At 33.0% G+C, this 24,035-nt stretch overlaps 4 protein-coding genes and 1 pseudogene across 5 annotated transcripts; all 5 read right to left on the bottom strand.

Annotated features, from left to right (window-relative positions):
* Positions 1 to 5,249: 5,249 nt before the first annotated feature.
* Positions 5,250 to 6,044, bottom strand: LOC133702289 (histone H3.2). Its single transcript, XM_062126603.1, has one exon. The coding sequence runs from the start codon at positions 5,701 to 5,703 to the stop codon at positions 5,293 to 5,295; it is 411 nt and encodes a 136-aa protein (XP_061982587.1). The 5' UTR covers positions 5,704 to 6,044; the 3' UTR covers positions 5,250 to 5,292.
* A 5,499-nt stretch (positions 6,045 to 11,543) lies between these two features.
* LOC133702026 (UPF0481 protein At3g47200-like) lies at positions 11,544 to 12,857 on the bottom strand. Its single transcript, XM_062126206.1, has one exon. The coding sequence runs from the start codon at positions 12,855 to 12,857 to the stop codon at positions 11,544 to 11,546; it is 1,314 nt and encodes a 437-aa protein (XP_061982190.1).
* A 1,877-nt stretch (positions 12,858 to 14,734) lies between these two features.
* LOC133702291 (histone H3.2-like) lies at positions 14,735 to 15,621 on the bottom strand (annotated as a pseudogene).
* A 2,503-nt stretch (positions 15,622 to 18,124) lies between these two features.
* On the bottom strand, positions 18,125 to 20,301 carry LOC133701340 (UPF0481 protein At3g47200-like). 2 transcript variants are annotated; one of them, XM_062125222.1, is made up of 2 exons: positions 20,172 to 20,301; positions 18,125 to 19,587 (listed from the first exon to the last, which is right to left on the bottom strand). In XM_062125222.1, exon 2 carries the CDS (start codon positions 19,584 to 19,586, stop codon positions 18,288 to 18,290), a length of 1,299 nt encoding a protein of 432 aa, XP_061981206.1. In that variant the 5' UTR covers position 19,587; positions 20,172 to 20,301; the 3' UTR covers positions 18,125 to 18,287. The 2 variants fall into 2 exon arrangements, with proteins under 2 accessions (XP_061981206.1, XP_061981205.1); XM_062125221.1 differs by having other exon boundaries at positions 18,125 to 19,606; positions 20,172 to 20,276.
* Positions 20,302 to 22,748: 2,447 nt separating this feature from the next.
* On the bottom strand, positions 22,749 to 23,398 carry LOC133700659 (histone H3.2). Its single transcript, XM_062124252.1, has one exon. The coding sequence runs from the start codon at positions 23,211 to 23,213 to the stop codon at positions 22,803 to 22,805; it is 411 nt and encodes a 136-aa protein (XP_061980236.1). The 5' UTR covers positions 23,214 to 23,398; the 3' UTR covers positions 22,749 to 22,802.
* Positions 23,399 to 24,035: the final 637 nt, after the last annotated feature.

Here is a 24,035-nt window from a genome sequence, read left to right as displayed (position 1 = left end):
AGAGTTACAAAAGCAAAATGAGGCTAAATTTAACAACGACAAAAAATACAAGCAAATAACACTAGGGTTATTTTCCTCTTGATGGCACTATGGTAATTCAGTACATTTAATGTTCTGAGCTGTCCAGATGGAGTTTTCGGCCACAGGCTCATGTGGGGGACAGAGATATCCAATACCTTCCAAACACTTCTTGCCCCTCTTCTTGTGAAGCATGGTGGCGCCACCTTGGGGACCAAAACGAGCCCTCTCTACTGCTTGTCAAATCTCAAAAACACCCATCACAAAACATGAAATCCCCAATTTTCAGCAGGAGAAACTAGGGACCTAGTAGTAATATCTCAGGGAATCAAGGGTGTTCTAGAGAAGATCAAAGGGTTGCTAGAGTAGTTTACCTTGATGGGATTTTTTTTATGTTCTGTGTGTGTCTTTGTTTATTTGGAAATGGAATTCCAAGTGGGATTGTGGCATAATTTAATATTGAGTTCTCCTTTCCCATAACCACTTTGAATATAAAAATCTAGAGATTATTGAAATTAACTTTTGGGAGCCAACCACCCCATCAAAAAGCTAGCAAGGTTTGTCAACCTCCACATGCCCAGAAAAAAAAAAAAGGTGTTCTTCTTGTTTAAGCAAGACCGCCATAAGTCCATGGCTTCGTCTCTCTAGTTTAAAGGAGATTTTATCCTATACAAATTTATCAAGATCTAGTTTAACTTGTTAGAGAAAAAAAATGAAGGCTTTTACTCGTTAATTTGGACACGGTACGTACACTCATGTATTGTCAGGCACATTCTTCGCCTGGAATTAATTTACTTGAGAATTTGTCCAACGCCCTTGTCAAGATTTTGGAGTCTTGCCTTCATGGTCCAAGTCAAGTCCTTTTTGCTGACAATTCGGGCTCCCCTTTTTTGTTCTTGTCTGCAATCAAAATCATGCAAGTCGCATCAAAACAAATTATTTTAGGAAATATATATATATATATACACGTACAAACAATTATGTAAAAAATCTTACAATTACCTATAGTTTAACTCAAAATAAATAATAATAATAATAATTTGTTTCTGAAAAGTTTTACAAAATCATGTGTGATGTTAATTTTAGTTTTATTAATAAGTTTGTGTCTCTTGTTAATTTCAAGTCTTTGTTGATGCTAATCTAATTTATGAGAAACTAATTAGCTCAAATTATAAATTATTTGTACTAAAAGATCAATATAATAGAGTGTTCTAAATAATATTGTTTAAGAAAATATTTAATTTTGGTAGATGTAATAAGAATAGTATAAAGTTATGCTTTATCATTAATTATTAAAGAAAAGTAAAATATATCTTATTTTAATAGTGATATCTTATGTATACGGTGCATATGATGATCTTTGCTCCTCCCTGTGAAGACATGTTCGAGCACATGGGGATCACTCACTCTGAAGAGCATGGATTAGGGTTCAAGACATCATTTTCTTGCATCAAGAACACATCAAGAACATATCCATATATAAGCAATGGCAACCTTATACTTAAAGAAAAATATAGTCACGTAAGAGGGTAGCCAGCCTCTCTCATAAATCTCATAAAGCACTCCTAACTGAAATTGAAAAGGGTGATTTAATGCTTGAAATCTAGAATTCAAAACCTATTTTAAACTAGATTAATTTCTAGTTGATTTGAATAAGATATTGACTTTTAAACTCGTTAAGCTTATATATCTTTTTAATAAGTAAATTATCTTGGTTTAAACCTAATTAGATAAACATTAAAATAATAAAAAACAATTTCTAGAGGTATAGCTCAACTCGTCAGGCTTTAGGTTTGTTCCTTAGAAGTCACCAGTTTAAGTCTCATAAATTTCAGTGCCACTAGAGGCTTAGATGGTTGTTAATTTTAGAACTTGTAGGATTAGTCGAAGTGTTTGTAAACTGACCCGAATACCCATGTTAATCTAAAAAAAATAGGAGAATCTATCCAATAACTTTTTAATTTAGGGTTAGATCTCAAATACGAAAGGAAAAAATAAATCAAGAAAATGGTGAAAGGGATACAATCAAGTGCGTGAACAGCAATATGCAGGAAGCATGCTTTCTTTTTCATTATGAGATGACCACAAAAATCCATCACAGTGGGTGGTACAATATTATCCTGCAGATGTTGAGTAATACTCGGTGAAAGTAGAAAAGGTAATGTATTTTTTTGCTTGCTTTCCTCGTATACTGTTTTGTTTTTGTCCTCTATTGCTTGTTCTGTCTTCGTAAAAGTAGATTCCAATTCTGATGCGTTGCGGTGTTTGTGGATTGCATTACATTATCTTTTTAAAAATAATTTTTAGTTTTAAATATATTAAAATAATTTTTTTTTATTTTTCATACAATCATATAGAAAGCACTACAAAACATAAATTTAATATTTTTAAAATTATAAATACTTTAAAAAATTACTTAAAAGCAATTCAGAAATTTTGCCCAAACACCTAATAATCATCACGAAGTCTACTACACCAAATTAATTACAATACTATTTGTGTTTAATGGGTTAAAAAATTCTATCTCGAATCCCTATCTTCTTATAAAATCTAAATATTTATAATTAATTAGTTTTATTTATAAAATAAATTTTAAAATTCAAACTAGCTCGAGCCCTGAGAGCCTGGATTAGTCCGGGTCAAAAAAATAAAAATAAAAAAAACCTAGTTGATTTGGTCAAAAACTGGGTTAATCTGGCAACCTAATTAATCCGAGTTTGACCCGGTCAAAACCCGGTCATCAATTCATTAATTTTTTTCTTTGAAATTCTTTTTAAATTAAACAATATTATTTTAATTTTTGTTAAAAAAAACAAAGAGATCATGTTTTGAAACTTTCAAAATATATATATATATATATATATATATATATATATATATATATATATATATATATATATATATATATATAACAATCAGGATTGTTGTTATTATTGTGCTGTATAATGCCAAGCTCATAATTATGCCTTTTATCAAATCAAGATATATCAAATTAAAAGACAATCTATTCAATAATTTGAGGAATCATTCTAATCCTAGATGGTACGTAGAGGGTAGACAATACACAAAACCCGTGAATTAGGCATCAATTATTCTTTGAAAGGTTCATAATAATATATATCCAGACAAATTTGCTTGTGTTTTCTTCCATTAATTAAACACCTAATGCTTGGTCCATACATAATGTGAAGAATCCGTCACGTATTGCTACAGCATATTTTAATCTAAGGTGAGGCCTAGGGAGAGCATGATCTTCTTCTTCTTCTATAATATACCATCAATACTTAATGCTCGAGTGATCAAGTTTGTCCAGTTCCTCCATTGCAGTATCGTTGCCAGAGATTGACGCCATAACATACAGCTAGGGTTGTTAGATGTTTCTCAAGTGGCTAATTATGTGTTTGGCAGCCTGATTGAGTGAGAGTTCTTCTTAACATGAAAAAATTCGTTGATTTGATTATTTTTAAGTGATTTTAGTTATTTAATTATTTAATAAATTTAAAAATACATCAATTTGATGTACTTTTAGGTAAAATATAAACAAATCGATGACCATGTTTAAGTTTTAGCCTTTCTTCTCAAGCCTGCATGTACTTTTTTTTTTCTTCCTTTTCTTTTTCGATTCACCAGCTCTTAACATTGTTCTTGACCATTCATAAATGTGGAGGGGATTATAAAGGCTCGATATTACTGTGGTGAAAACATATTGTTTTCTTCCAAAAATCTTTCAAATATTTTTAATTTAAATTCTAGAGAATAATGGCTGAAAAAATAAGGCTTTTGGAGAAAAAAAAAAGGGTAGATTTGTATCATTGTGAATTGGTTTTGATTTCTATGTTTTTTAATAATTAACATCGATTTAAGATTATCAAGTTGAGGTCTTCTCGTTTCTTGTTGATTAATAGAACATATTAAGCCAAATCTTTTTCTTATAAAATTTGCTTAAGATCATATATATATATATATATATATATATATCTTTTAAAATTGTGCTCTGGCTTGAATTAGTGGAAAATCCTAAAGATTTGAGATATAATTACTTCTTCTCATATAACCTAAAACTTGTTGCTATGTATACATATGTAGTGTACGTATGTTTATTATTGGCAATATATATAACGGATGGTGTTTTGCAATGAGTTACAACTTGGTTTTTTATTAAAATTATTTTTTTAATATTTTTAAACTATTTTAATGTATTAGTATTTAAAATATAAAAAAAAATATTATTTTAATATATTTTTAAATAAAAAAACCATCTTAAACACAATCATTATTATATACTCAAACACCTAACTGCCTAATGACAAATAAATTAATTCCAACAACCATTAACTTGTCAATATACATTTCATGGTATGGTGGCGTTATTTGCTACATTGCTGTCTTCCCACGATTGCATACGTGGCTTATTTTTATGCCTTTATTTCCTTCATCATATGCCACGGATGATTCTTGCATCCACGACATCCCTTTCAGATTTTTTTTATTTATTTTTAATAAATTCAAATCCAGTTGTATGTAGTTTTTGGATCTAATTTTGTTTTTAATTATTCTCCATTAGTTCTTTTAGTTTTATTTCTTACTTGTCAAAGTTTTATCTCTTTTGAATAAAAATTTTAATATTACATTTTTTATAATAATTATGATAAGATAGATCTTTCATCAATAATATGAACTTGATGATAATTTTAGGATAATGTTTTTTTAAAAAAAGTTTTTAATAAAAAATCCAAAGAATATAATTTGATATTCATAAATAATAAGAGTGATTTAAAAGATCATTTATCTTCATTATTAATTGTCTGGTTTAAATTTTTCTTTTTCCTATTTTATTTTTATTGACAAATTAGTCCTTATTTGAGATTTCATGTTCTTATATATATTACATTTTAGTTCTTAAAATTAAGGGTTTTGGGTAGTTAGGTCTCTATGAAAAGCTTTTAATAAAAAAATCCAAAGAATTTGAAAGATCATTTATCATCATTGTTAGGTGTTTGGTTTAAATTTTTCTTTTTCCTATTTTTTTTTTATTGACAAATTGGTCCTTATTTGAGATTTCATGTTCTTATATTACATTTTAGTCTTTAAAATCAAACGTTTTGGAAAATTAGGTCTCTATGAACCAATGAGCATGATCAATACAATGCATAAGATGCTCTATCCTTTCCATTTGGGAACAAGATTGATTAGAGAGAGATTTAAAGATAAATCATCAAGTACAATCCAAATTAAGCAATGCAATTTCTCATTTAATCTGGAAAAGTTCTACAATTAAGCCCTCTCTCCTCTAATCCTTCGGGCCAATTGGATATCCTTAGGCATAATGGTTACCCTCTTAGCATGAATAGCACACAAGTTGGTATCCTCAAACAACCCAACAAGATACGCCTCTGCCGCCTCTTGAAGGGCTGCCACCGCGCTGCTTTGGAACCTCAAATCTGTCTTGAAATCTTGGGCTATTTCCCTCACCAGCCTTTGAAATGGAAGCTTCCTTATCAACAGCTCCGTGCTCTTCTGGTACTTCCTGATCTCTCTCAACGCCACTGTTCCTGGCCTGAAACGGTGGGGCTTCTTCACTCCTCCGGTGGCTGGAGCTGACTTCCTGGCTGCCTTCGTGGCTAGTTGCTTCCTTGGGGCTTTCCCTCCAGTGGACTTTCTCGCTGTTTGCTTAGTGCGAGCCATTGAAACGAGTGAATTGGCAATTGGGATTTTGGGTTTCTGCTTGTTTCTCACGAAAACAAGGGAAAGTTAGGGTTTTTGATGCGTAGAGATACGAGGTTCTTACAATTTTTATAGGGGAAAGTGAGCGGGAGAAGGAAAGGATGAAATAGATTTCAGACCGTTGATTTGTAAAGTTATGAACGGTGGAGATGGCGATCAGTGTGCGATGTGATGTGACCAATAGGATTCTTCTGACAGGCGCGCTCAGATTCTTAAACCTTTTGGCTCATTTAAAATTTGGAGACCCTCCTCTTCTTATGGGGAAGATTTGTGGGCAGCGGATTTTGAAGAAATCGATGGTTGTGAATGTCTGGAGAAGTGTTAGCGGGATCGCGATCCGCGTGCTTTGTTAAGTAGCCAGTGGAAATGCTTTATTTGCGCGGGAACGTGATGGATTTTGTGTGTTTTTTTTTTAGTTTGTAAAATTTGGGACAAATTTATCAGAATCAACCGGGTTGGCCGGTTGACCGAGTGACGTGTTAATTCACAATTTAGTCACTCAAACACCGAGTAATTTAGTAATTTGTTTACTAATACAAATTAAATCCGAGTAATCTAACTAAATTAAATTGAGTGATTAACCAAAAAGTTGATTATGTTGTTAATCTACTGAAAGAGAAGTTTGAGGTCGTTACACAGTATATATCAAGAACTTTTAGATTTGGGACAAATTTACCATAACCATTTTAATTTTAAATTTTAAATTGTTGAATGAAAATTCAAAATATAATTTATATAATTTTTAGGATTATTGTCTTCGAGTGACAATAACATTTTCTGCGGCCATGGTAAGTTCTACAAAAGATTTATCTAAGAAGCCATGGAACAATATCTCAAGGTTTTCCTTCTGTTTCAGCTGCTCTGTGATAAAAATTATTGCCTAACATGGAGAAGAAACAATGCATCGCAATGGAACTGTGTTGAATCTCCTCATTAAATTACACTACTTTCTACGTCGAGAGTAATCAATGAAATGGGGCTTTAGCCGAAATTATTTACGTAGTGGGAAGAGGAAACATAATATTTAACAAAAACTCTAAACTGTTTGGGAGTTTCACTGGACGTAGTACTAAATGTTATTCACCATGAATTGAAATTATTATTTTGTCCTTAAATTAGGAAAATTAAGCCTTAAAGCTAGGGTTTTTAATCTTTTTCACTAGCTAATTGGTCATTAAAAAATTATTTAGAGGTATATGTGTATTTTTTTTGTTTTTTTACATAGTAAAAATACTTTTTTAGCCTAAAATCAACAAAATTTAGATATGTTTACTAAGAGCTTTCATGACTTTTCACAAGCTTTTTTACAATAAAAATATTTCTTTGCCACTAAGATCAAAAATTTATTGAGTTGTGAGACAAAGGTTTTCAGGTTTTTTCATTATCCATGTACAATAAAAACATATTTTTAACCTTAGAAAAGATAGAAAAAAAAATCTTTGCATTTGGGGTGTTTTTTTATTTTCACACAAGTATTTTGTGTAATTAAAATGATCATAGAGGTTTTTTAATATTTTCATGTTTCGTTTGAATTTTTTAATCAAAAAAGCTTCTGACACATGCATACACGCCAACAAGTGGGTTGCATCCGCACCACTCAGAGGGTGCATACCCTCATTTACATGGTGTGGCGCGTGAAGATGTATGATAGTCGTTTGTTTTGTTTTTTTCTTTCCTTATTCTTACAGATAAAGTATATCATTGTCCTTTTTTTTTCAATTCCAATTCTTGTTCTTTTAATTTTTTATTTCATTCTTATTCCTTTTATATAATTTTTTTTTTAATTTAATCCTTCCATTATAATGTCTCATATGTTTTGTTTTTAATTTCAGTCCTTATTTTTTTTTATTCTTATTCCTTTTTATAATTTCAGTCCTTATTTTTTTTTATTTTTTATTTTATTCTTATTCCTTTTTATAGTTTAAGTCCTTATTCCTTTTATTTTTTATTTTGTTCTTATTCCTTTTATAGACATATTTTTTTAAAATTTAGTTCTTCAATTATAATTTCTCGTATGTTTTGTTTTTAATTTCAGTCCTTATTTTTTATTTTTAATATTTTTTCTTTGCCATTTTATTGAAAAAAAATTTTTACTTTCAATTTCATCTTTTAATCAAAGTTTTTGTTGTTTTATTTTTTGTAGTTAAACCCTCATTCTTTTGATTTTTTTTCTTTTGTGAAAGATATTTCTAATTCAATTTAACCCTCCAATTAAAATTTTTTATTTTCCCTCTAATTAATGTTCTTTTTTCACTCTTATTTTTTTAGATTCTTTTATGTAATTATTTTTTTTGTTTCATTTTTTGACATTTAATTTGTCGTGTGATCTTATCGTTCTATATTAGTTTTTTTTATAAAAAATATTGGTTTTGTAATCACCTTCAACTTTTTTCTTTAAGTTTATCCCGATCTCATGACGTAAATCACTAGTTTTGCATGCTATTTTTAAAATTATTTTGTTTATATTTGATTTTTTAAGATATTATTCTAATTTATTTGTAATTTTTTTTATACAAGTTAACTTTATTTTTCAAAATAAAAAATATTTATTTTTAAATAATATTGTTGATTTGTTGGGTGTTGCATAATTTGCTGGGTGTTTTCTTAATTTTATTTCAAGATTCCTTATTCCATTTGTGCCTCCGCTTAACTCATATCAAATAAAACCAAAACCTAACTGGTGAAAAAAGAAGTGTAGGTAGGGAAACCGAAACATATATTTGGCATCTTTAAATGATTTAATATAAAAAGATATTTTACGATTAGAAAAAAGTATGATCAAGAAATGTCCCGAGAATGGTAGACTCTCCCTATTTAATATAAGTTCCAAAATTAAGATCAACAGATCAGGCTATATAACCCGAGAGAGTAAAGCTAACTCCGGAGGTAACTGCACATTCAATATCTAGACCGAAACCCAGATCAATCTCTTCATGAAGGATTTAACATTATGCAGAAATGGCATGAAATGTTTAACGAACCTCTCTGTTCAATTCAATGTATCAGGACTGTTGAGTTGATCAAGTTGCTTCTTACCACAACGAAGCAAATATTCAATGTAAATGAAATTCTGGCCATCTACTTGTTTGGAGTTCCGGCGGAACTCAGCTGAAACAACGGATTCAATCCGCCGTCGATCTTCAGGGGACTTTGAACGGACAGCAATATCAGTTGGTTATGAATGTATTGGCATTTCATCAAACACCAAATCGCATTCAGATCAGCAGCATGAAAAGAAAAGTAGAATCGAAAAAACAATGCAGAAGCAATCTTAGACCGGATCAATGAACTGGGACCTTGACATTTTTACCAAGGAACTAGGAAATCGCCAATGAACATGTATTGCTAAGAAAATGATTGCCTCTGGCTTTTGATTAACGATTCAGAAAATTCATAGAGAGATTTTTTTCCATGAAATTTTATGAAGAATAATTGGTTTTGGGCAAACATCAAATGAGTACCCCAACTATGAATTGATTATCAATGAAGTCTACAAACTATCGAGTTTTTCTTATTAAATACCCAACATATCATAACTTGATGCTTTGAATCCAAAATTAAGAACATTATAAACCATTGATGTCGACAAGATTTTAAAGCGAGTATGAGAAAAAAGCGAGTATGAGAAAAAACCCAGCTGCTACAACAGAGATTGTAGGCCAGGGATTATGGAAATACTTCTGTTTTAAGGTTGCCTTCCATTTGTCTCTCCGCTTGCTGCAGTACCTGTTCAGATCTTTTAACTACACCAGAAAGTGCAAAAAGTAGAAGATAGAAATTATAAGGCAACAGTAAGTGGGGGAAAATGTAGCTATTTTAATGACATGAGTAAACTGAAACAGCAAAAATTGATTGCATTTTATTTATGCTAATTATGTAGCAGAGAAAGCAAGATAGGGAGGACATATCGATGAGTAATTGAAGAACATAAATAGAGATTTCATGGGAAGAGATAACAGAATACACAGTTAATTTACAGAAAACAACTGAAATAGCATAATCAAACAACTTGAATGATCGAACACACTGTCTGTATGATAGTGAGTATGACTAGAACAGCAGCTGCTACAACAGAGATTGAAGTCCATGGATTACGGAAATAATTCTGCTACAAGGCTGCCTTCCATTTGTATACCCGCTTACTGTAGTACTTGTTCAGATCTTCAACTACACCAGAAAAGTAGAAATTGTTGACGTTGATAACATTTTCCTTGGAAAGATTGCGAAAAAGGCGTGAAACTGCATCATTATCATGGAGCCAATTTTCTATAATCCCTTCTTTAACAAGTATTTCCACATCCTTGGCATCGGGGACAAGCAAAGAGAGCATGGTAATATAGTTACATACACGTTGTCTGTCCTGACAAGCTACGTGTCACTTATTTTATATATATAAAAAAAACAGATGACAAGTGATTCATCCTTTTTAAAATAATAAAATCAAGCTTAAACCTGCGGTCCAAGGCTTGAAGGGCCTGCCAGTGCTCCTGGGCTTCTCATTGCAGTTGCCCAAGCATGTTGACCCATATGCCTGGGAGTCTAGACTTTGACCCTTTTTATTATTTTTATTATTAAAGAGAGAAAATTATTTAACTTGATTAAGTTCATGGTTTGAAACACGAATTTGATAAGTTAAGCTACAATATTGAGGCTTCTTTTTTTATATATTGCTATTTTTTACTGGTTTCTTTTTATAATATATTTTTAAAAAATAATTTTTTTAACTTGCTACAGTGAAAATGAAAAGATTTAATTTAATCTTGTGCTCAAATGGCTATTTAAATGCAATTTGTGATGTGTTGTTTTGGAGATTCGTATATTATTTTTCATTTTTTTTGTAATATCTTATAGCAACGTTGAGGTGTATGATTTAGAGGGTGTTTGTTATAATTTTTGTTTTTATTTTGTTTTTAGATGTTTTTTTAAAAGTGTTTTTGGTTTAAAAATAAAAAAAACATAAATTTAATTTTTTTTACTGTTTTTAATAATTTTAACATACCGGTGTTAAAAATTTATTTTTAAATATTTTCAAATCAGAAATTATTTTAAAAATTATTACAATTTCAAACAAACCAAACTGGGTTAATAAACAAACTAGGTTTTATTTAATAACAAGATACGAGGACACCTCCTAATTTGTATGTCACTTACACACCAGATGCTTTCCTTTTCATAATATTTCTCACACCACCTAAACTCTCCTTTTTCTCACCCACTCACTCTCGCACACAAACACGCTCTTACACTTTGGAAACAGTGGAGAGAATTCTAAAAACAGGAGGTGCTGTAGAGAAATCTAGATTGATCTTCAACATAGGGTTCTTTCTTCCCTTCCTTCTCCCTTTCAGTCCTAATTTATGGTAATGTAAACAATAATCTCAAGGTGTGTGAGCAAGGAGGTGTTTTTTCTTCCTTTATCAATAATCCAAGATGAAAGAAAACAGCCGCTAAGACCTTAAACAATAATTTTTCTTTCCCTCTTTGCTTCTTTTAAAGTGTTTTACAGAAAAATTTCACATAGCAAACTGTTTCAAGTGTTAAGATTTTCACATAGCAAAATTTATTTTTTATTAATTTAAATAAATAAATTTAGTAAATACATACCCGTAAAAAGTATAGAATAAAACAATTTCAGTTTCCAAGAGACAATCAGAACAAATTATACGGTCTTCATTGCTTGCAATTTCTACTGACACAACTTTGTCATTTAGAAGAACAAAACAAAGAAGAGAACAAGGATTATGGGTACAATTAATGCAACATGCGGATTAATTCATATGAAAGAATTGAAACTGCAGAAGCTAAACTACTTGAAGTATAGAGCAGACGGATTGTACGACAGTCAGGATGAGAAGAATAACAGCTCCTGTGACAGAGATTGCTGCCCATGGGGTATTGAAATAATTTTGCTTTAAATTTGCCTTCCACTTGTTCCATGGCCTTTCGCAGAATGCATTCAGATCTTTAATGAGACCTTCAAAGAGAAAACCATCTGGCCACAATATATTTTCTTTCTGGAGATTGTAAAAGAGTTTTGCCACTTCCGCTTTAGACGGTAGCCAGTTTTCTATAATACGATTTTCAACAAGTATTTCCACATCCTTACTGGCACCGAGAAAGAGACCCATCAAACAGATATAGTCACCAACATAACGATATTCCATGTCATGGCATTGCTCAAAGGCTTGCACATTCCTGATTATGATTTCAGTTCTGTCTTCTAACCGTAATCGTGGGAATTCCAGTCTCCCTTTATTTCTATCGAATTTTATGTCAAGAAGATGTTTGCTTGAACTCAACACAAACTTGACCCCCGCTTGGTGGAGCTCCTTTACACTGGGTGCGGTTAGAACCTCAAGTTCCCCAAACTGTTGCTGTTCAGTTGGCCGATGATAAATTGTAAGAAAGTCAACCAAATGTTTCACTGCGGAGAAATCCACTCTCCCCAAATATTCCCCTACTGCCCATGAACCCCATTCACGTGAAAAGAACCAATGAGTAAGCTCAATCAGTGTAGGTTTTGGAGAATTGCCGAATATAGTGGATGGTCTATACAACTCGTCGAGGATGAAGAACGGGAGCTGATTTTCAAGCAAACAGATATCAAGGCTTACATGTATTTTCTTGTATGGAGGATAGAAAATGCTGTCTCTGCTTTCTCTGAGTTCTATGTAATTGCACTTCAGCAAAAACATAATGACGAAGGCAGCATCCATTAATATCATTTTTATGAAGTATTCGCTACTAAACTCAATGGTATCCGCATAGCAATTACGCAATCTTGTTTCCTTCTCCTTGATCAATTCAATAAAATCATCTACACTTACCTCGCTCTGGGCAAGGAATTCTTTCAGATACATTCTTTTGTGGTCTTCCATGGCTTTTAGCTTCTCTTTAGCATGGTGAATTGGGCCTATGGAGACCAATCGAGGTGTGTAGGCCTTTTCGTTCAACTCGCGCAATTGCTCCGGAACTTTATATATACAACATGTGTCGGAGAAAGCATATGAGATTTCCAGCTCGGCCTTCACAGATTTGGCTAATGTCTCGATATCTAGCGAAACTTGATGTCGACTCGGCTCATCATCAGTGCTTGATGTTCCAACAGTTTCCATCCTGTGACAGAACTGAGATGATAGCTAGTATTAGAACAAAACCAGCAGATCAAAAAAATTGTTATCACAGAGAAAACAAATTGAATTACAAAAGTTTTTGGTGGGTAGGGATAGGAGGTTCTGGCGATTTTTATAGGGCAAGGGGAGAGGTGAAGGAGGAAGGAAGGAGACAGTGAAATGGGATTTGAGCCGTTGATCGGTAAGCTAATGGACGGTGGAGATGGAGATCCGTGTGCACGTGAAGCAGCAAAAAGGATTGTTTTTTTCATTAGAAGATTTTGGATAGTCAGGAGAATTGTTTTTTAAAGTAATTTTTTATTAAAAAATGTATTAAAATAAAAAAATTATATTTAAAAAAATTATTTTTATATCAGCATATTAAACTACCTATAGAAAAATTTAAAATTTTTAAAAAGAATTTTAAAAATATAAAAACAAATACTATATTTAGAGAATGTAGAGAAGCGTGAAGAGGATCGCCATCTGCTAGCTCTGTTGAGTGATCAGTAGAAATGCTTGATTTGATTCCTTTTTAGAGGTTTAGGGAGATTAAATATGGGCTGTTGATATGCTACTTACTCTCCCTCTTTAATATGAATTCCAAATTGTTCTATTTCTCCTTTACAATTGCTACAATGGCAGGCAAAGGATCCTCTTTGATAATATTCTACGTGGATAAGATTCCCAAACACTTGTTTGAATAGAATTACTATACTCTCTTGAAGAACACATTCCTTAATCTATACTCTTGTCACCATATTAGAATTTCAGGCTTAAAGTCTTAGATTAGAATAAATGTTAAGAATCACAGGGATCTAATTGCAAGCGAACAGAAATTCTTGGATTGACTTGGTTGTTTAACCAGGCAATAAAACATCATATTCTCTTTTTAGTTAGAGGTTAATATCTATAATATTGTGTCAGTTTTATATTGCATTGACAGTCCAAACAAAACATTATCCCCTGAAGAGCAAGAGGAATACAATCAATATCTAGACCGATAACCAAATATTAATCTCTTCATGAAGGACTTAATATTGATGCAGAAATGGCATGAAATGCTTAACGAGCCTCTCTGTTCCATCGCATAAAGCAGAATGGTTGACACGCTAACAATATTCTATTATAAAGCATAAAGCATAAAGCAAATGAGCAAGGATCATAAAGCAAACAATAAGAATATAAATTTTCTACAATGGCATTTCTTCATGTAGAGCATAATAGAATTTCTTAAGACTTATCTGGTTAGCATAAAGCAAACAATATGAATAAGAATATAAGCAAATTAATCTCTTCATGAGAGCATAATAGCATAAAGCAAGGACCATAAAGCAAACAATATGAATAAGAATATAAGCAAATTAATCTCTTCATGAGAGCATAATAGCATAAAGCAAGGAGCATAATAGAATTTCTTAAGACTTATCTGGTTTGCATAAAGCAAATGAGCAAGGACCATAAAGCAAACAATATGAATAAGAATATAAGCAAATTAATCTCTTCATGAGAGCATAATAGCATAAAGCAAGGAGCATAATAGCATAAAGCATATGCTTCAAAGGTGGAAGCATTTTCTACAATGGCTTTAAGGCATTACAATTATAATGGTTGACACGCTAACAATATTCAAATTCTGGTTCCTCGCTAAGAAACTCATCCAAACCTAAAATATCTAAACAATATTAAAAACAATAAAGGTAGCACCCCATATCACAAATTAACCTCCTTGACCAAGTAAATTCAATCAATTAAATAACATCGTAAAAACAATAAAGATCTGAGCATGTCTATTAATCAACATATTAACACTTGCAGTCTTGACCCCAAATTAGCTAATCCATTGATTATAAATATTGCATCTGCTAAGATTAAAATTCAAATTAGGCAACGCAATTTCCCATTAAATCCTGAAAAGATTTACAATGAACCAAACCCAAAATGCTCAATCTGCTAAACGAAAGGGATCTCAGCAGATATTGCTGATCCAACTTCACTAAGCCCTCTCTCCTCTAATCCTACGGGCTAACTGGATATCTTTAGGCATAATGGTGACCCTCTTAGCATGAATAGCACACAAGTTTGTATCCTCAAACAACCCAACAAGGTATGCCTCTGCTGCCTCTTGAAGGGCTGCTACGGCACTGCTTTGGAACCTCAAGTCTGTCTTGAAATCGTGGGCTATTTCCCTCACCAGCCTTTGAAATGGCAGTTTCCTTATCAACAGCTCGGTGCTCTACTGGTTCTTCCTGATTTCTCTCAGCGCCACTGTTCCTGGCCTGAAACGGTGGGGCTTCTTCACTCCTCCGGTGGCTGGAGCTGACTTCCTGGCTGCCTTGGTGGCTAGCTGCTTCCTTGGGGCTTTTCCTCCTGTGGATTTTCTTGCTGTTTGCTTTGTGCGAGCCATTGAAATAAGTAAGTTGGGAAAATGGGGTTTCGGGTTTCTGTTTCTTACTCGAGAAAACGAGGGAAAGTTAGGGTTTTGAGTGTTTTTGGTGGGTAGGGGTGAGGAGGTTCTGACGATTTTTACAAGGCAAGGAGAGAGGTGGTGGCGGAAGGTAGGAGACAGTGAAATGGGATTTGATCCGTTGATCGGGAAGCCAATGGACGGTTGTGATGGAGATCCGAGCGCACGTGAAGTGGCCAATAAGATTGCTTCTTTTAGGCGGGCTCGTTTTTCATCTTATGGAGCTCCTTACCTTTTCTCTTTGGGGAGACTTTCTGGATCGTGGATTTCGAAGGGATCTGCGGTTGTGAATGTTTAGAGAAGCGTGAGGAGGATCCCATCCGCGTGCTCTGTTGAGTGACCAATAGAAATGCTTTATTTGCTTCCTTTTTAGAGAGTTAGGGAGATTAAATATGGACCGTTGATTTGCTATTGAACTTACCTGGATGTCGTCATGGATTAATCTATATGATAACCTAGAATTATTTAATCGATATGATAAAACATAGTTTAGTGGGTTGATTTGAAAATTTTGAGATTTAGGGCTTTTTTCTTTATTAAACTTTGATTGATATAATCATAATTTTAGCAATTTAATTAAACTGATGAAACTCAATTAAATCAACAAGAAGTTAAATTGTTTTTTTATAAAAATATATCTAATTAAATTTTATCAAATTAATTATTAAATTAACTTAGATTTAACTGATTTAAATGACTTTTCTAGTTCAAATTTGAACTCATTTAGATTCTCCAAATAATCCATAAGACTAGATTTAAAACTATACTACTTACATCAAAGTTAAAAGGAATGTAATCTTCCACTCAATTGTACTACCTCATTCTGAAATTTTTATTCTATTGGGAAAATTAGGGACAACTAACTGGATCAATTCAGCGAAATACAATTCACAATTCACAAGTCCCAATTCTTTTTCCCTCTTTGTGCAGTAAAAAACAGAATCAAACAATGATCAAATATAATGCAAATAATCACACAAATCAACACCAAGATTTTTACGTGGAAAACCTAATGCGGGAAAAACCACGGGACCGGAGTCCATCTAAAAACTTTCACTATCACAAATAATGGGTTCACAATTGTTCTTCTTCAGATTCAACTAAGGGCTACAACATATATATCATCAAAAACAACTTATTCTCGGATTAAAACAAGATTAAAGAGAGTAATGTTAGAGAAAAGCTCACAACACTGACAGCCCCGTTTTCTATCAAAACGACCAGCTTCCACACCACCAATCTTCAATCTAACCGTTCAGAATGAAGAGAAACGTGTCTAGAAGCTGCTATCAAAATTTCAGCCCGATCCAACGGTGAACGAACTGGAAATCGAAGAAAGAAGACAGACTGCTCTGCTGCCTCCTCTTTTTTCTTTCTCACGTTTTTCTCCTCTGTTTTTGCTCTCTTTTAATTCTGTTCTCTCTACTGTCTACAGTAGCCGACCATTTGATTTTAATTCCAAGAGACAGCAGCTGTTTCTTGCCAATTAATGTGGTGGTCCCGCCATCACATGGTGCCGGACCACACAACAAAATCTAGATTGATCTTCAACATAGGGTTCTTTCTTTCCTTCCTTCTCCCTTTCAGTCCTAATTTATGGTAATGTAAACAATAATCTCAAGGTGTGTGAGTAAGGAGGTGCGTTTTCTTCCTTTATCAATAATCTAAGATGAAAGAAAACAGCCGCTAAGACCTTAAACCCCATGTTAAGCATGCGCGTGGAAGGCATAGAATAAACCAATTTCAGTTTCAAAGAGACAATCAGAGCAAATTATACAGTCTTCATTGCTTGGAATTTCTACTGAAACAAATATGTCATTTAGAAGAAAAGTTCAAGGAAGAAAACAGGGGATAGTCCACACAACTCCTCGAGGATGAAGAACGGGAGCTGATTTTGAAGCAAACAGATATCAACCCTCACATCTACACCCTTGTATGGAGGATGGAAAATGCTGTCTCTGCTTTCTCTGAAGTCTGTGTAAGTCCACTTCAGCAAAAACATAATGACGAAGGCAGCATCCATTAATATCATTTTTATGAAGTATTCGCTACTAAACCCATTGGTCTCCGCATAGCAATTACGCAATCTTGTTTCCTTCACCTTGATCAATTCAATAAAACCCTTCACGCTTACCTTGGTCCTGGCAATGAATTCTTTCAGGTATATTCTTTTGTGGTCTTCCATGGCTTTTAGCTTGTCATTACCATGGTGAATTGGGCCTATGGAGACTAATCGAGGTGTGTAGGCCTTTTCGTTCAGCTTGCGTAATCGCTCAGGGACTTTATATACACACCATGTGTCGGGGAAAGGATTTGAGATTTCCAGCTCTTCCGTCACGGATTGGGCTAATCTCTCGATATCAAGCGAAACTTGATGACTCAGCTCATGATTAATCAAATTCAATTACGAAGCCCAAAAAACATAATGACGAATTAATTAATCTGACCACATGAGAGATACAAAACATAATGAGTTCAAATTTCACTAATTTAATCTGTAATATATATATATATATATATATATATATATATATATATATATATATATATATATATATATATATATATATATGGGACCACATGAGAGATACAAATTAATTAAGTGATGTATTAAATTTCTTTAATTAAAATTATGAACGACGTGCCTTGTTCCACATAATTTATATCTAATGATATATTTATTTATATTGTTTCATAAGAAATTTGCTTAATAAGTTGTATATTTGTGTTTAGAAAAAAATGATATTTTATCATTAAAAAAAATATATGATAAAGAAAGTGCAAATAATTTTGATGAAATCTCTTAAGAAAATTATTTTTGATGTAGTATTATTTTGAATAAAAAAAACATGATGTCTATCATAAAAACCCTATTGGACAGAAACTCAAACTACTTTCAAGCTCTCAACAACCGCAGTTTGATAAGTTTTGGCCATACAGATTACAGAACAATTGAGATAGTAGACCTAAACAACTTGAATGATAGAGCACACAGCTTGTGTCACAGTGAGCATGAGGAGAATAGCAGCAGCGATTACAGATATTATGGCCCATGGATTACGGAAATAATTTTGTTTCAAGCTTGCCTTCCATTTGTGCCTCCGCTTTCTACAGTATTTATTCAGATCTTCAACAATTTCAGAAAAGTAGAAATTGTCGAGGAAGACGAGATTTTCTTTGTCAAGATTGTGGACAACACTTAAAACGGCGTCATTATCACGCAGCCAGTTTTCTATAATTCCTTTCCGAACAAGCATTTCCACATCCCTGGTACTACAGACAAGCAAATTGATCATGGTAATATAGTTAGTCACATATTTGTCACTGCAATTGCATTGCTCAAATGCCTGAAGATTTCTGAATAAGATCTCTGTCTGGTCAATTACTAGTAATCGTGGAATTTCCAGTCTCCCTCTACTTTTATTGAATTTTACGTCAAATAGATTCTTGCTCGACCCCAGCTTAAACTTGACTCCAGCTTGACGGAGCTCTGCTGCACTCGGCATGTTTAGAGTTTTCAGTTTCCTTGGCTGAGGAAGCTTTGTTGGCTGCTGACACATTCTTAGAAAGTCTACAAAATGTTGCACTTCTGAGGAATTGATACCATTTAATATGTCATCTGTCACCCATGAACCCAATGCACCTTTCAAGAACCCATGGGTAAATGCAATCAAGGAATATCCTTTATAAGGGTTGGATAGCTTAAGCAAGTCATTAAGAAAAAAGAATGGAAGCTGATTTTCAAGCAAGATCATGTCAAACCTTATATCATGAATCATCCATGGTCTACTGAAAATACGATCGTTGCTGCTCTGGAAGTCTAGAAAAGAGTTTTTCAGCATGATCATAATGATGAAGGCGGCATCTAGCAGCATCATCTTCACAAAAACATCACTACTGAGTTCAATTGCTTCCGCATAACAATTACGAAGCCTTGTCTCTTCCATCTCAGTAACTCCAATCAAATCCTCCAAGCTTAATTCACTCCACGCAAGAAAATCTTTCAGATACCTTCTTTTGCACTCTTCCATTGCTTTCAATTCTTCCCTGCCATAATGAAGTGGGCCGATAGAGACAACTTGTGGTGTGTAGGCTTTTTCATTTAACACTCGCAACCGCTTAGGAACCCTGTAAATGCAACAGTCATCAAGTAAAGGATGCAAGATCTCCAACTCCTCTCTCATAGTCTTCCCTAACTTGTAAATATCAATCGAAACGTGATCGCCTGTCTTCATCTTCTCGCTTGATGTCCCAATTATCTCCATTCTACGGATCACGATGATTGCTAGTTTTAGCATCAGCAAATCACAAATTACAACACTTTCTAATTTTTCTTTAAATCTTTCATTAAAGAAAAAAGGAACTCAAGTGCTAGCTCAACCCTACTGAAAAAGATAAGAAGAATCATAGAAAACTGAACTGAAATTACAAGAGATCCCAGTTCCTACAAGCTTAAGTTAAGCTAGCATTAGAAATAGCTTTCTGAAGGATGAGAGCATTCTGAAGTCTGTACTTAACACTGTGCATAATCCAACTAGAGAAATCATTCATGTTTATGCTTTCATTCGAGTGAACTCTCCTAGTTCTTGAAAGGCTTAGAACTAAGTCCAAGGACCAATATCACATCTAAAGCGATCGATTATACTAATGTATTTCAGGCCGATATATCAATTAGAACACAAAACTATAGCATAAAACAATTACATAGTTGAGTTCCAGGCTATCAAATTCTGCTTCCTCGCCTAAGAAACACTTAAAACCCAGTAATGGAAACATTGAAAAATCAAAACATCAAAGAGATTCAAATCAATCGTTTCATCTAAGGAGAAAATTTAGGTGCAGTAGGATACCTCTTTGTGAGTTGCTGCTTAACATGGGGCGGCTGAGTAGGATGGTGAAGAGAATGTCTTCAAGATTAGAGACCTTGAAAATTCTCTAGCTTTTGCGGAGAGGAGGGAGAGAATTCTTGGACTAACTTCCCTGGGCAACCCAGCCCATTAATGAGCTTTGCCAAAGCCTGTCAATCAACCCCAGACTCAAGGCCCATACTCATGCAATGAAAACCCTAAAACTTGTCAATATTATAAGTTTTTTCTATAAAACTAATTTAAGATTTTGAAAATAATATCCAGACAAATTTGCTTGTGTTTTCTTCCATTAATTAAACACCTAATGCTTGGTCCATACATAATGTGAAGAATCCGTCACGTATTGCTACAGCATATTTTAATCTAAGGTGAGGCCTAGGGAGAGCATGATCTTCTTCTTCTTCTATAATATACCATCAATACTTAATGCTCGAGTGATCAAGTTTGTCCAGTTCCTCCATTGCAGTATCGTTGCCAGAGATTGACGCCATAACATACAGCTAGGGTTGTTAGATGTTTCTCAAGTGGCTAATTATGTGTTTGGCAGCCTGATTGAGTGAGAGTTCTTCTTAACATGAAAAAATTCGTTGATTTGATTATTTTCAAGTGATTTTTATATGGTTGTAGCAAAACCATCTAATAAATTTAAAAATACATTAATTTGATGTATTTTTAGATAATATATATATATTTTAAATTGTGCTATGGCTCGAATTAGTAAAAAATCCTAAAGATTTGAGATATAATTACTTCTTCTTGTATAACCTAAAACTTGTTGCTATGTATACATGCGTAGTGTACGTATGTTTATTGCTGGCAATATTACGGAGAGTGTTTTGCAATGAGTTTTAACTTGGGTTTTTGTTTTTTTTAAAAAATAAATTGATTTGTTTTATATTTTTATATCATTTCAATATATTGATATTGAAAATAAATAAATAAAATATTATTTTAATATATTTTTAAATAAAAATCATTTTAAAAAATAATAATCACCATATTCTCACTATACATTTATTTCTAAAATTGTGCTATGGCTCGAATTAGTTATTTGCTACATTGTTGTCTTCTAATTCCCACGATCGCATACATGGCTTATTTGCTACATTGTTGTCTTCTAATACACCATCAATACATTAATGCTCGAGTGATAAAGTTTGTCCAGTTCCTCCATTGCAGCATCGTTGCCAGAGATTAACGCCATAACATACAGCTAGGGTTGCTAGATGTTCCTCAAGTGGCTAATTATGTGTTTGGCAGCATATAATTAGATTTGAAATTTCTTGTTCAAATATTTTTAATTTAAATTCTAGAGAAAAATGGCTGCAAAAGATAGGGTTTTTGAAGGAAAAAGAGGGTTGATTTGTATCATTGTGAATTGGTTTTGATTTCTATATGTTTTTTAATAATTAACATTGATTTAAGAATATGGAGTTGAGGTCTTCTTGTTTTTTGTCAATCGATATAACATGCTGAGTCAAATCTTTTTCGTATAAAATTTGCTTTAAATCATATATTTTTTCTAAAATTGTGCTTTGCCTTCAATAAGTAGAAAATCCTAAAGATTTGAGATATAATTACTTCTTCTTGTATAACCTAGCTAAAACTTGTTGCTATGTATACATATGTAGTGTACGTATGTTTATTGCTGGCAATATTACGGAGAGTGTTTTGCAATGAGTTCTAACTTGGGTTTTTGTTAAAAAAAAAATTAAATTAATTTGTTTTATATTTTTAAATTATTTTAATATATTAGTATTCAAAATAAATAAATAAAATATTATTGTAATATATTTTTAAATAAAATTATTTTTAAAAACAACAATTATTATATTTCTAAACACGTAACTGCATCTAATGACAAATAAATTAATTCCAACGACCATTAACTTGTCAATATACATTTCATGGTGATGGTGATATGGTGGCGTTGTTTGCTACATTGTTGGCTTATTTTTATGCCTTTATTTCCTTCATCATATGCCACGGATGATTCTTTCATTCACGACATCCCTTTCAATTTTTTATTTATTTTTAATAAATTCAAATCCAGTTGTATGTAGTTTTTTTATCTAATTTTATTTTCATTATTAGTTCTTTTAGTTTCATCTCTTACTTGTTAAAGTTTTATCTCCTTTGAATAAAAAATTTAATATTACATTTTTTTTATAAAAGTACGGTAAGATGAGATCTTTCATCAATAATATGAACTTGATGATAATTTTAGGATAATGTTTTTTTAAAAAAAGCTTTTAATAAAAAATACAAAGAATCTCATTTGACATTCATAAATAATAAGAGTGATTTGAAAGATCATTTATCATCATTGTTAGTTGTCTGGTTTTAATTTTTCTTTTTCCTATTTTATTTTTATTGACAAATTGGTCCTTATTTGAGATTTCATGTTCTTATATTACATTTTAGTCCTTAAATCAAACGTTTTGGACAATTAGGTCTCTATGAACCATGGAGCATGATCAATACACTGCATAAGATGCTCTATCCTTTCCATTTGGGAACAAGATTGATTAGAGAGAGATTTAAAGACAAATCATCATGTAGAATCCAAATAAAGCAATGCAATTTCTCATTTAATCTGGGAAAGTTTTACAATTAAGCCCTCTCTCCTCTAATCCTTCGGGCCAATTGGATATCCTTAGGCATAATAGTCACCCTCTTAGCATGAATAGCACACAAGTTGGTGTCCTCAAACAACCCGACAAGATATGCCTCTGCTGCCTCTTGAAGGGCTGCCACTGCGCTGCTTTGGAACCTCAAATCCGTCTTGAAATCTTGGGCTATTTCCCTCACCAGCCTTTGAAATGGAAGCTTCCTTATCAACAGCTCAGTGCTCTTCTGGTACTTCCTGATCTCTCTCAACGCCACTGTTCCTGGCCTGAAACGGTGGGGCTTCTTCACTCCTCCGGTGGCTGGAGCTGACTTCCTGGCTGCCTTCGTGGCTAGTTGCTTCCTTGGAGCTTTCCCTCCAGTGGATTTTCTCGCTGTTTGCTTTGTGCGAGCCATTGAAATGAGTGGATTGGGAAATTGGGATTTTGGGTTTCTGCTTGTTTCTCAAGAAAACAAGGGAAAGTTAGGGTTTTTGATGCGTAGAGATACGAGGTTCTTACAATTTTTATAGGGGAAAGTGAGCGGGAGAAGGAAAGGATGAAATAGATTTCAGACCGTTGATTTGTAAAGTTATGAACGGTGGAGATGGCGATCAGTGTGCGATGTGATGTGACCAATAGGATTCTTCTGACTGGCGGGCTCAGATTCTTAAACCTTTTGGCTCTTTTAAAATTTGGAGACCCTCCTCTCTTCTTATGGGGAAGATTTGTGGGCAGCGGATTTTGAAGAAATCGACGGTTGTGAATGTCTGGAGAAGTGTTAGCGGGATTGCGATCCGCGTGCTTTGTTTACTCAAACACGACTTATTTAGTAATTTGTTTACTAATACAAATTAAATCCGAGTAATCTAACTAAATTAAATTGAGTGATTAACAAAAAGTTGATTGTGTTGTTAACCTAACGAAAGAGAAGTTTGAGTTCTTTACATAATCTAGTATGCATCAAGAACTTTTAGATTTGGGACAAATTTACTAGAATCATTTTAATTTAAAATTTTAAATTATTAAATGAAATTTCAAAATACAATTTATATAATTTTTAGGATTATTGTCTTCGAGTGACAATAACATTTTCTGCGGCCATGGTAATTTCTACAAAAGATTTATCTAAGAAGTCATGGAACAATATCTCAAGGTTTTCCTTCTGTTTCAGCTGTTCTGTGATAAAAATTCTTGCCTAACACGGGGAAGAAACAATGCATCCCAATGGAACTGTGTT

This window comes from Populus nigra, chromosome 8 (genome assembly GCF_951802175.1).
Source record: "Populus nigra chromosome 8, ddPopNigr1.1, whole genome shotgun sequence".
NCBI classification, from domain to species: Eukaryota; Viridiplantae; Streptophyta; class Magnoliopsida; order Malpighiales; family Salicaceae; genus Populus; species Populus nigra.
Note: the sequence above shows the minus strand (reverse complement) of the source record. Positions and strands in the feature narration are given on the sequence as shown.

What these genes read in the sequence shown, in the direction of transcription:
- LOC133702289 (XM_062126603.1), bottom strand. Translation starts at nt 5,703, where the DNA reads ATGGCTCGCACTAAGCAAACAGCGAGAAAGTCCACTGGAGGGAAAGCC.
- LOC133702026 (XM_062126206.1), bottom strand. Translation starts at nt 12,857, where the DNA reads ATGGAAACTGTTGGAACATCAAGCACTGATGATGAGCCGAGTCGACAT.
- LOC133701340 (XM_062125221.1), bottom strand. Translation starts at nt 20,196, where the DNA reads ATGTTAAGCAGCAACTCACAAAGAG. An exon ending in AAGCAGCAACTCACAAAGAG is followed by an intron (nt 19,607 to 20,171) that starts GTATCCTACTGC and finishes TGCTAAAACTAG; the next exon opens with CAATCATCGTGATCCGTAGA.
- LOC133700659 (XM_062124252.1), bottom strand. Translation starts at nt 23,213, where the DNA reads ATGGCTCGCACAAAGCAAACAGCGAGAAAATCCACTGGAGGGAAAGCT.